At 44.5% G+C, this 12,346-nt stretch overlaps 1 protein-coding gene across 1 annotated transcript; it reads right to left on the bottom strand.

Annotated features, from left to right (window-relative positions):
- Positions 1–5,176: 5,176 nt before the first annotated feature.
- Positions 5,177–7,171, bottom strand: KCNA4 (potassium voltage-gated channel subfamily A member 4). The gene has a single exon (XM_044425887.1). The coding sequence runs from the start codon at positions 7,169–7,171 to the stop codon at positions 5,177–5,179; it is 1,995 nt and encodes a 664-aa protein (XP_044281822.1).
- Positions 7,172–12,346: the final 5,175 nt, after the last annotated feature.

The raw sequence follows: 12,346 nt of genomic DNA, 5'->3' as shown, positions 1-12,346 counted from the left end.
CTAGTCATACAATATTACAGTTCTATGAATCTTGTTTTCCCTTGCCTCGTTTTCATACCTCAAGCCTTTTTGGCTCATGCAGAGCATCTCCGCTGACTGCTGCCTTAAGCTTAAAAGTCAACAAATTCACTCCCATGCCCTTGGACTTAAGGCTGCATTCCTATACATACCCACTAGGGAGCAAGCTCCATTGAAGACAGTGGGGGCTTATTTCTAAGCAGGTATATATAGACATTTCTATTCCTCCTTGCCTCATTCTACCTACAATCTTCATCATTTGCCGTGGCATTTGCTGTACTAATAACATCTCTCAAATGCTGGATCTCTCTATAGTAACTATTTCCCATCGTCTCACCATGCTTCAGTTACCTTCCATTTCTCCATATGCATTGCCCTGTGCCCAGACTAAACCTTCCTGTGTGCCTGGATGCACAATTTAGCACTAAAACCATGAATAGGGATGCAATGCCATGCACAATGTCTGCCAGAACAGGCTCAATGCTAAGTAGGGCTCTGCATAGCTATCCTGACTCAAATTGTGCTTGATTTGTACTTTGTCATCCATGACAGCCTTGCAAATTCCTTGGTCAGCCCCTTGTGACTCCCCTTATTGATGGAGACTGCGTGGCCCTGGCTCCCATGAATTCCTTCCCATTAGCAGCTCAGTTACATGGCATAAACCTAGTAAACCAATAGAGAATAGGAAAACCAGAGCATATATATTCTAGATTCTCTTAGGTGATACAACAGCACTCCTACTTATGAGTGGCAATTCATAACTCTTGGTTTGATGCAGTGTAACCAAATAGAATTTATCAGACTTGAAGCTGGGAGATCTTGGGTTCAACTCTGCAGTAAAATTTTCTACTTCATAAGGTTTTTTAAGGATATCATTTAACTTAATGAGAGATTTCCATCACAAACCTTCACTGAATTCCTGTGCCAATTTATCTCAAATTTTGTTTACCATTTTATTCCTATATTCAAATCAGTTTTAAAAAACTAAATTGGGATGCTATCATATAGAACACTCTGGGCTCCTTGCAGAAAAGGTAGGAAGCAAATTGTGCCTCCATGATCTAAACGAGAAGCCACCTTGTCTCCTGCTGACTTTAAGAAACTAGCTGCCTATTTCTCCTGCTGACTTTAAGAAACTAGCTGCCTAGAAACTAGTAGGCTGTGACAACTCAAACTTCTTCAGAAAGTCTGTATGTTCTGCTCAGCTGGCCCACCAGAGCCCCACACAAAAGCCTGAAGTTCTGCCATAGTTTTCTTGCTAAAACCTGAACACGGTGGAGAGAAATCTTTAGCTCCATTAGCACCCACTTCAATGTCCATCTTCCAGTTCTGACAGATGCACAGATGCCAGCTGAAATGACTTCTGGATGAGGCCATTGCTTCATGAGGGCATGCCACAGGTAAGTTATGATGGGAAGTTAAGTGGGAACCCTTCTCCTTGCACAGTGACACACTGCTCCCAGGAGCTGCCAGTGACACAGAAATCTTCAACGGGATATGCGAGGAGGAGAGAGGAGTGTCCATGAGAAGAAACAGCACACACAATGGGATAGGGGGGAGGATCCTAGGCATGTTTAGACAGAATATGTGTCCTGCAATTCTCAGCATAGCTGGCTAAACATGTCCAGCCATGCATAGGATTGTGCCCTAAATCTTTAAGACAGCAGCCGGGTGGCTCTAAGAGTCCATATAGCAAAAAGGAAAGGGGACAATTTGTTTTCCCTTTCCCCTGCCACTTCCATCCACAACACATGGAAAGCCAATCCTATGATCACACATGGCTCCGTGTGACTGACCTAAAAAGTGGACAAGCAATTTCCCGTTTCAAAGCACTAGCACTGAAACCAAGTTTCCTCCAATTGTCTCCTCAGATTTTTCCTCTGTAAATTTTGATGCAAAATAATAGATATTCTTTGGGTATTTGCCACACACGGATTATGTGATATCTGTATTTCAATATCCAATGGTATTTGATTTCAACATTTGCTTTCTGACATTACTGGATAGCAGGCATGCGATATGTCATATCTGGCAGTACTTTAAGAGCTAATATATATCAGCAGCTACTGTTCTGTCATAACATGTGACAGCTGAAATGTAATTGTATTTAGTCTTTGGCAATACCAGTTAGATGGTATAAAGTCATGCCTGGTATGAAGTATTATTTGACAGATGAACTGAACTGAATGGCATTTAGCATTTGACAGTATTGGGGTGCGGGGGGGGGGGGGAGGAGATCTACATGTTATGCTTGCCCAAAAAAGACTCAGTGAAGAGATATAACAAATCTAGACTACTCAGATCTCGAGGTAAAGTTCTGCATTCAGAATTTGAATTCAGATTGTTAATATTGTGAATATTTGTTTCAGCTCTACATCCAACCATGGTTTTACTGGCTTATCCTCAATCACAGTGCACCAGCACCAAAGAATTTGTCTAACACAAATCAGATTGCTGGAATTTGCAAGAACCAAAGTAGAGGATCTATCCCTGGCCAAATTCTTTATTTTGTTATCATTGTCCACATCATCACTTCATGAAACAAATCTTAATGACAGCTTGTATAGGGCTAAAACAGCATGTCTGAAGAGGTGTGGGGGTTTCCTGCTTTGCTTTTCATCATCTGTGTACATACTGTAATAGGCCCCATCTTAGAAGAGCTATTCCCTTCTGCGTAGAAGAACTCTTCTAAGATGGCATTTGCTACCCATAGTAAATACTTGTATTCAAAATTAAGTAACCTGTCAAAACAATGAAAGGTCAGAGGCTCACTTTTTAAAAGAAGAAAAGAGTCACTAGAATGAGAAACTCTAGTCACTGTGAGCAAGTGTGGCTGAAATGGGCAGCCTTCTTCACTACGAAGAAGACTCAAGAGCGAAGGGCAGCTCCCAGTCAGCTTGCGTGTGGTCTTCTGTCTCTCCCCTCCGCATGGCATACTCAAGTTCTGCAACTTTTGCCGTGTTTGCTTCAGAGGTGGGCTGCCTGCCGAACAAGGCTTTGGCGGCTGGCAACCAGGGACCCTGTGACTTGTCAGCTGCAAGGTGGCTGGGGGCACGGAGAATGAAAGAGCGCTCAGCCAAGGAGCTGGAATGAGGTAGGAGGCCCAGCGGCAATGGGCAACGGCAGTGGCTCACGGCATGGGTTCACCACGCAGCCACCGGAGGTGAAGGGGAAATGGAACGTGTGGGTGAGAGAAGGACCCGCGTTGGCAGCAGCCTCAGTGACAAAGCTGGGAGTCACAGTGGCTTCTACTGAAAAACAGTGAAAATCACTCACTTGTTTGATCGTGCTTTTCTCTGTCCAAAGGAAATTTATGTTGGCCATTCCTTTGTAGAATGCCCAACTGTTTCCTTCACTGAGGCCATGCAACCCTTCTGACTCACTGTTGCATGAGTTCATGAAGGGCTTCTCAGTGGACTTGGTCTCTTAGACTTCCAACTCGAGGCCTCAGAGTGCCTTGATAAATATAACAACATTATCTGCATCACTAAGAATGCTGCACTGAACCCGACTCACGCGGCCCATCATCAGTAATTCTGGATTCGGCATTGCTCTGGAAAAAGAACACTTGCTTAGCATGCTCTAGAATGCAAATTGCATCTCCTTGTGGATTCACAGCACTGCCATCATTTCTCCCATCTGTAAAGGGAATTTTGAGGTGAAAAACTTAGAGTACTGGCCCAAATGTAAGATTGGGTGAATTCCTATATAATGGCTTTTAATACCTAGGTTTTAACCATGTCTATTACAAAGCTCACACTTTCCAATCTGTTTCAACCCACATCGAAGGATGCCTGCTGCAATTAAATGCTGGGGTTTGGGAGGAATACTGAACCAATAATAGCACACTTGCCAGCTAAAGATTGCTCATCCCAATTACTGTACCAGTTCAGTCCCTTTCCAGTACATAGAAATATTTAACCAGTGTCAAAGTGCATCTATTACTCATGGACCCTGAACGTTAAATTAGGTAGTAAAAAACATACAACACATTATAACTTCCTTTACAAGGATCCTGTAAAATCTTTTCTGCATCAAACATGCTTTGTATTATTCATGGCTATTGCTATATTTCATTACCATTCCCTGCTATTCACTCCAAGCATACATGCACACACACACACGCACGCACACATGCACTTAAACAACCCTTATTAAGAATGTGGTTTTGTCCCTTTAACATACTAAATAAATTAATGGCTTGAAAAAGATCAATTTAGGAGGGGAAATGATTATAAAATTTTACTTCATAATCCCTTTTTCCCAGATAACAGATATTCATAATTAAAAGACTATGGAATTCATGTAAAGTTAGCTGCTTAGCCAATCAGCATCACACAAAGAATAATACAAGAAAATAAAGATGCAGGATTCACTCTTCCAATGATTGTCATTGAACATTAGTAAACATTCACAGTATGAAGTCTCTGTCTGAATATCTCCAGCATTTAAAGTAGTGCAAAAAAAGCAATCCAGTCACTTTTCCACCACATCCAGACTATGTTAAATATTTTTCTTACTTCAATTCCATGTATTACTTAACAAATTCTGCAAGGTTTCCAAAAGACTTATAAAAATAAATGATTTTAGGGGCTCCATAACCTCTTCAACAATTGAATATTCAGGGTGTTGTGTGTGGTTTTTTAAAAAAAAAAAATCACCAATCTTTAGCATTTTAAGATTAAATTTGGACTTTCAATAGAATAACTTTCCCCACAATAATCCTTAGCATTTTGAAATCAAAGACTATGAAATCCACTGAATTATGGAAGCTGTTTTTAAAGCATCAACAAATGAATACATGGCTATTGAACTTCATTGATTCTTACATAGTAAATACCTTGAAATGCTAACTTTTACCAGTGGGCAGTGAGCGAGGCGGATAGTCAAACACACCCTCCTTAAAAGTATAATTGTCTCCCTCATGTGCAAAACACCTGCATTCTAGTAAAAATATAAACTTTGAAACTACTTCAGGGAAAGCCCCCTCCACTATCATTTACTTGATATGTAAATACAAGTTTACTAATGCTTTGTAATTCATGTTTAACCAGCAAATGGCATATTTCTATATGCTTGTTTAGATTCCTGTTTGCATATTTCATTTTTTTAACCAATGCACTCTTTAATGCATGAATGGGTTTGGAAACAGTCAAAGTTAAACATCTGTTTCCACAGATTTTGCATTTACACAGTTCTGTTTTGCCGTCTCATTGCCGTTTCCTGTGACCTGACACTTTTTCTCCTTTACACAAAGAGACTCTTTAACCCCTTCCTCCATCTCCAAGTACTCTGATTTGTCTTCTGTGGAACAAGATGATGAACTTCGGAATTTCTTGAGTATTGTTGGAAGGTATGGGCAGCTAACTGCATTTTGCGTCAGCTGGGTCTGCTCATCATTCTCAGTCTCTCTGTGATAAAAATAGTTAAAGTTGGAGACAATCACTGGCACTGGTAAAGCAATGGTTAACACGCCTGCAATGGCACACAGGGATCCAACTATCTTCCCACCCACAGTTATGGGTTTCATGTCCCCATAACCAACCGTAGTCATAGTCACAACGGCCCACCAAAAGGCATCAGGGATGCTTTGAAAATGGGTGGCAGATTCATCGGCCTCTGCAAAATAAACAGCACTGGAAAACAAAATGACTCCAATGAAAAGGAAGAAGATTAGGAGACCCAGTTCCCTCATGCTTGCCCTGAGAGTGTGGCCCAGGATTTGCAAACCCTTAGAGTGTCTGGAGAGCTTGAAGATACGAAACACCCTGACAAGCCGGATGATCCTCAGAATGGCAAAAGACATGGCCTGTTGGCCATTGCTGCCCTGCTGCTGGGCCAAGTCGGTACCCAGGGTGATGAAGTAAGGCAAAATGGAAACAATGTCAATGATGTTCATGATGTTCTTGAAGAAGGCTGCTTTGCTGGGGCAGGCAAAGAAGCGGACTGTAAACTCAAAGGAGAACCAAATGATGCAGACGGTCTCAACAATGAAAAACGGGTCACTGAAGATGGTATGCCCCTCACCTTGCAGCTGTAGTGTCTCGTTACCATTCTCCAAGCTGTGGGTCAAAATGAGCTCCTTTTCATCCCTGAACTCTGGCAGCGTCTCCAGACAGAAGATGACAATGGAGATCAAAATTACCAACACGGAGACTATGGCAATGATTCGAGCGGGGCTGGAGCTCTCAGGGTACTCAAATAGCAGCCACACTTGCTTCTTGAATTCGTTTTCAGGCAGTACCTTGTCCTCTTCTTCCTTGACAAATCCTTCATCCTCTCGGAACTTGAGCATGGCCTCCTCCCCAAGTTCATAGAATTTCACTTCCTCACTGAAAATGTCAAACGGTACATTGACTGGCCTCTTCAGTCGCCCACCAGACTGATAGTAGTATAAAATTGCATCAAAGCTGGGCCGGTTCCTGTCAAAGAAATACTCATTCCGGAGTGGGTCAAAGTATCTTCCCCGCTTTGCTGGATCCCCCAGCAGTGTTTCAGGAAACTGGGCCAAGGTCTTCATCTGGGTTTCAAATCGCAGGCCAGACACATTGATTACAACTCGTTCACAGCACTCATACTCACTATAGCGGACTGAAGTATAGCCCCCTGGGCCAGCCCCGTCTTCAGGGGGCTGGTCTGTAAAGGAGAACTCATCTTCCACATCATCACTATAGTAGAACTTCCTTTCCTCGTCTTCTTCGTCCTCTCCATCCTCTTCTTCCTCTTCTTCTTCCTCGTCCTCCTCACTCAAATCCTTCAGGATCTTCTCCTCTGAGCCACTAAGGGGCAGCAGTTCAGAGCAAGGGAAAGAGGCACCGAACTCCCTGCCACCAAGGCAGGGAACCTTTTTCCTCCTTTGCTTCCTCCTCCTTCCGCTCGGATGGTAGCTGCTCCGTGACGCGTTCCCACCACAGGAAGACGAGGAAGCTCCACGACTCTGCTCCTGATGGTAGTGATGATGAGGCCCTCCTCCTCCCCCTCCTCCAGAAGCCCCAGTTTCCACAGCTGCTGTGGCTGCTGCTACGGCTGCTGCTGCAGCTGCCCTGGACTGTGCCAGTCGCTCTCTTTCTCTGGCTCTGGCTTGGGCTGCATATCCATACGGCAGGTGGCTGTTGCACCCAGAGCTATCTGCGCTTACCATGGCAACCTCCATGTTGTCTTGGTTTGTTTAGAAGTTTCAGGAAGGGAAAGCAATGTCAGTTTTCTCAGTAGGCATCACTGGGTGTTCTGCATGAGAAGGACGAGACCATGGTGGCTTGGGAATCGAGGTCCTGACAGCATTATCCCATCACGTTAGTATGCCTGTGTTTTCCATGGGCCTGTTTCCAAAAGGGGAGAATGCCATTTCTTACTGGCCAGAGGATTTATCATAAATAACTGAAGGTTGCTTGCAGAGGAGCAGTAGAGTCAATGACCTTCTAAGGTGGTCAGGAACTTCTCCTCCACTACATCCTTTTACACTGGACATCCCATCACTTAAGGTATTTTTCAGTAGTTTATGAAAATTCCACAGCTCTGAGTTCATGATCTTCCGTGGACACTTTGAAGGAAGCAAGGACTGCACCTACACAAAGTATGGCAAAGAGCTGTTCATATATATACATATAATGTATCAGATCATGAGTTCTTCAAAATAATCAAGTGCAAGATAGTCAGTAGTCTCAACTGCCTAGCGAGGAGATTGCTGATGAACAGGGCTTTTTAGAAAGTTGAAGGAACTTCCTATCTTTACTTGATTTACACAGTGAGGAGGTCTAAATGCACCCACTTTCACCAGTCAGTCAACAATGTCTTAAGCTTGAGAAAACCTCACCCAGGAGGGCAGCAGCCACTGTAGCAAGAGGAGGAGGAGGAGGAGGAGGTTGAAAAGCTGGCTCTGAGTTCCCCATTGGAGAGCTGATCACCTTTTGGTCATTCTTATGCAGTAGAAGCACTTAACCTGAGACACATGCGTGCACACAAACAAACAAAGGGGCGGGCGAGAAAAGAAAAGGGGGCGTCATCATCCAGAGATGTAAACGATGGCATTTCATATCAAAGGGCTCAGTTGTGCTTACTTGCCCTGTTCCTCATCCTCAGTCCTTGTACAGCCACCCACACTGCACACACAATTTCTGAGTCTGTGTGCATCAGGCTATATATAGATATAGTGAAAGGACTATGCAGGCATCTACACACCCACAGCTCACTCAAGAATTCTTTTATCACGAGGGAGAGGATTTTGAATGCAAATCCACAATGCATGCAGGTAGCTTTGCATTACATAACAAGCATGGGCAGATACTTGTGCCTAGCAAGGTATGGATGCAGAATAGGTGCAAGTACAACATCGCTGGCTGCATGGGTGTGTATGATTTCTGTCTTCAAATACTTGTTCTCGGAGAGTGCTTTCATTACTACAGAGAGAATTTGACCGTGCATCTACATTGCAATGTGCGACTTGATGGTCTGTGAATCAAAGAACACTGCTGTTTTGGTGGGCATGTATAAAATGATCTGTAAATATCACCAAGGGGTACACACAGCTAGGTAGCAAATATCTGGAGGAATTCACCCTGGTTCGAAATGAATGGACACAGACATAGAATCAAAGGGAACAATGCAAATTCTGCCCTGAATCCATGACAACACACCACCTTCTCATAGATTGCACAAAGTACACAATCATCCCTGACCACCAGCTTGCGAGTTACACCTTCGGAGCTGATTAGGTCGAAGGATGCTCTCAGCACTTTCCAAAATTTGAACGTGAATGATGGCAGCTTTTACGGAACAAGGCAGAGATGAGGAAATAGGCGAGAGAAGAGACTGCGTTACACGAGGAAGAGTCAAGCAGCAAAGGCGATGAAGCTTTCGCATGCCCCCCCCACCCCCAACACACACACACTTAGCATTTAAAAACATGCTTCGGAGACAAATCTTCTTAGGAGGGCTATAGCACATATCTAAATAAACCTCTAAGCATCATGCAAGTGGAGGGAGGGGCGACAACACATTCCGTTCGACTTACCGCCGTGGGCAGAGAAAAGGCAGCCGTCTGGATCTGCAGAAGGAAAGAGAGATGGAGATCATGGGGCAAAGGGGCGGGGAGAACGAGCTTTCTTCGAGCAACCTGTTTTCACAGGTGTAGCGCTCAAGAGGAAGAAAAGAAGTCGGGCTTCAGCCGGAGGAGCGAGTGCTTCCTCTTCTTGCGCGACGCGAGGACGCCCCCCGTGTGGAGAGAGCCCGAGTTTGGTGACCGAATTCGGGATGCAAACGCAGCGATCACTTCTTTCGGCTGTGAGCTTGAGAAAATGCAGCCATTGAGTGCGGGGGGGGGGGGGGAGCCAGGCTCCAGCAGAGGTATTTAAAAAAAAAAACGAGGGGGGGGCTCCGGGGGGGGGGGGCGGAGAGAAGTCAGAGCCGGAGGATCTCGTCAGGAGCGGGATCAGACGATGGCTGTGGCGAGCGCGGCTCGTTGCGCTTTCCCAGTCTGGCCGTTCGCGCGGAGCAATTGTTGTAAATCTCCCGTTCGCAATAATCCCTCGCACCGAGCAGGCTGTTGCTCTTGACAAAGAAGATGCGCCGCGCTGCCTTGTGGCGGTTCGGCCCCCTCCCGCCGCCCCCCCTTCTGTTCCCCCCCCCCGCGGGCTCACGCACCCCCGGGGCTGCAGCCCAGCACAGCTCGGCGTCCAAACTCGCTCGCTCGACGGGCAGCGTCCACTTGTTCTGGTTTGGATGGGTACTGTGCTCTTTCCCGCTCTGCGCCACCCTTCCCACCAAAATAAACAAACAAATAATCTCTCTCGCTCGCTCGCTCTCGCTCACTCTCTAATGCTCTATAAAGGGTTTTTTTTGGGGGGGGGGGTCCCTTTCGGGATTCTCCGCGTCCCGCTCAAGCGCCCCCTGCGCCTGAATTAGCTCAACATTCTGGGGCGAACAAGTCCTGTTGCGCGCGCGCGCGCGCGCGCTCCCCGTTCTTCTCCCGGCTTCTCCTTTGCAGAAGTCTCCTGCCCAGTTCTCGATTGTGTTTATGTATCCACCGAAGGACAAACGGCTGGGCTAGGTCTGATTTATTCCCGAGATTTTCCAGCTCTCTATCAGCCCCTGGTGGCCGGCATTTCCATGAACGCCTCTTTTCTTTCCTCTCGCCCCCCTCTCCCCGGCTGCGCTCAACCACCCATAGCTCTCATCCTTCTTTGGCATTCACTTTTGGTATTAATCTATAAATTATTGAAAGAAATATCCAAAACTGAATTATAGATACTCTAATATAACTTTCCACCCAAGCAACCGAAGGGCTCGGGCTTTCTTTCAACACTATCTGCTATCCAGATCTCAGAAGACATGAAAGAAAAGAAAAGAAAAGAAAAGAAAAGAAAAGAAAAGAAAAGAAAAGAAAAGAAAAGAAAAGAAGGAAGGAAGGAAGGAAGGAAGGAAGGAAGGAAGGAAGGAAGGAAGGAGTGAAATTGGGTATTGCATAATATTGGACAAGAAAAAGTCAGACATGAACCAGTCCTTCTTTCAATCTGAGCTGTAACAGCTCAGCTGTGGGGGTGAAACATTATACAGCAATTTATATATTCTGAAAGTAAATGATAGGGAAGGTTAAAAGCTCTGATTTATAACATTTGTCTACTACCCTTCATATTCTTTATCCCAGGGTGGTTTTCAATGGAAAATAAGTATGATAAGGTGCAGAAAATGAAAAGCAAATGTCAATACAAAAAGATTAATCACACTTAAAACAAGCTATGTATTGAAATACCCAATGGCTTTAAAGAATAGAACAAAGACTTTTTGTTTGCCTTTTTTTACTTTTTTGGCCAAAAAATAAAGTAGTTTCTAGGGAAGAAGTCCAGGTTGGGTGCCATGGGTGATCACCACACTTTATATGCCTGATAGTTCACTGACAGATGATCTTACCATCTGGCCCGGGTGATGTAGTTATTTTAATTAATAAACTGATTTCTATGGCACCCAGTAGGTGAAGCTTTCTGCACTGTTTACAGCCACCAAAACATCTCTTGGGGGATTTAAATCAGAACCAACACTTTGAAGGGGGCTTTAAAAAAGTCTGATAGCCAGTAGGGTTCTCATGCTCAGGTCTGACCCTTATGCTGGAGCAGCAACATGGATCTAGTTCCCCATCACTCTAACCCACGGCACTCCTGGAAATATAATATAGAGATTGTACAGGTAGGATGAGATCCTGTGGAAACCTGCCTTCACCTACCTGGTGGCAAGTCCCAAGATTCCCAACCCATACAACCATTGGTTAGCATAGCTGGACAAAGGCAGCCCTCAACTCCGGTCCCAGGATGCTTCTTCAGTGTGACTGTGCCCCTCTTTCCAGATCTCCATAGTCCTGCAACCATGGGAGATGGATCAGGGCATTGCAGCTATGGCTGTCCTTAAGGTAAGAATTGTATTTCCCATCTTTCTCTTGAGAGCATCACTGTTTACGTGCTTTGTACACTGAAGTGTGATATATCAATGGCCAGAATCCACAGGGCTATGTCCAAAGGGGGAACACAGTAATGTCCCACTGAGTATTAGTGTAATGGGCATTATGCCTCTGTGATGGATTGAAACCAGTGTGTGTATTATTTGCTTTTGAGCATGCATCTAAGTGCTACATGAAATAGAATCTAGTGCAACAGATCTTGGTGCTATACAGAATCCAGAAGCCCTCTTTCTCCATTTTTCAGCATCATCCTTTCCTTATACAGCCCAGGAAACAGGTGCTGGAAATTAATTTCTATATCCAGGCTCATAATTAGAAAGTCATTCCATTAAATCTTGGCTTCCAACCAATAAGGTCTAATGCCAAAAGACAGAATACCTCACCAGGCCTAACATGCCTTAAAAATAATCAAAATTGTGACACTTCCTGATTGATGCTAATCCATAAAAAAAAAAAACCAAGAATGGCATACAAATATGACTGGACTTCTTCTTTTTGGCTTTTGCTACCCACAAATTATGCTACAACTGACTGGAGAAAGACAGTAAGGCTGACTTCACAGAACACCCTTTTTCCTGATGCATCCATGGAGGTGACTGCTGGAAAATCCCGGCCCCTCTTAGTCATGCTGGCCATGATCCAGCCATATTTAACCTTTAAGTCCCATAGATTTCAGTGGAAAGGGGCATTTGATTAAATTTAGCATTACTGTCATCATCATCATCATCATCATCATCCTTATATTGCATTTACACTCCACCTTTTCCTCTTGCAAGGAAATGAAAATGGCTTATTTAATTCTCCTCCACTCCATTTTTATCCTTCTAACAACAACCCTGTGCGGTGGATTAGGCTGAGAATGAGCAAGTGGCCCAGGGTCAC

Source organism: Varanus komodoensis, unplaced genomic scaffold, assembly GCF_004798865.1.
Source record: "Varanus komodoensis strain SLA01 unplaced genomic scaffold, ASM479886v1 scaffold16, whole genome shotgun sequence".
NCBI classification, from domain to species: domain Eukaryota; kingdom Metazoa; phylum Chordata; class Lepidosauria; order Squamata; family Varanidae; genus Varanus; species Varanus komodoensis.
Note: the sequence above shows the minus strand (reverse complement) of the source record. Positions and strands in the feature narration are given on the sequence as shown.

Bases quoted from the DNA above. Each gene is read 5' to 3' on its own strand.
- KCNA4 (XM_044425887.1), bottom strand. From the start codon at position 7,171: ATGGAGGTTGCCATGGTAAGCGCAGATAGCTCTGGGTGCAACAGCCAC.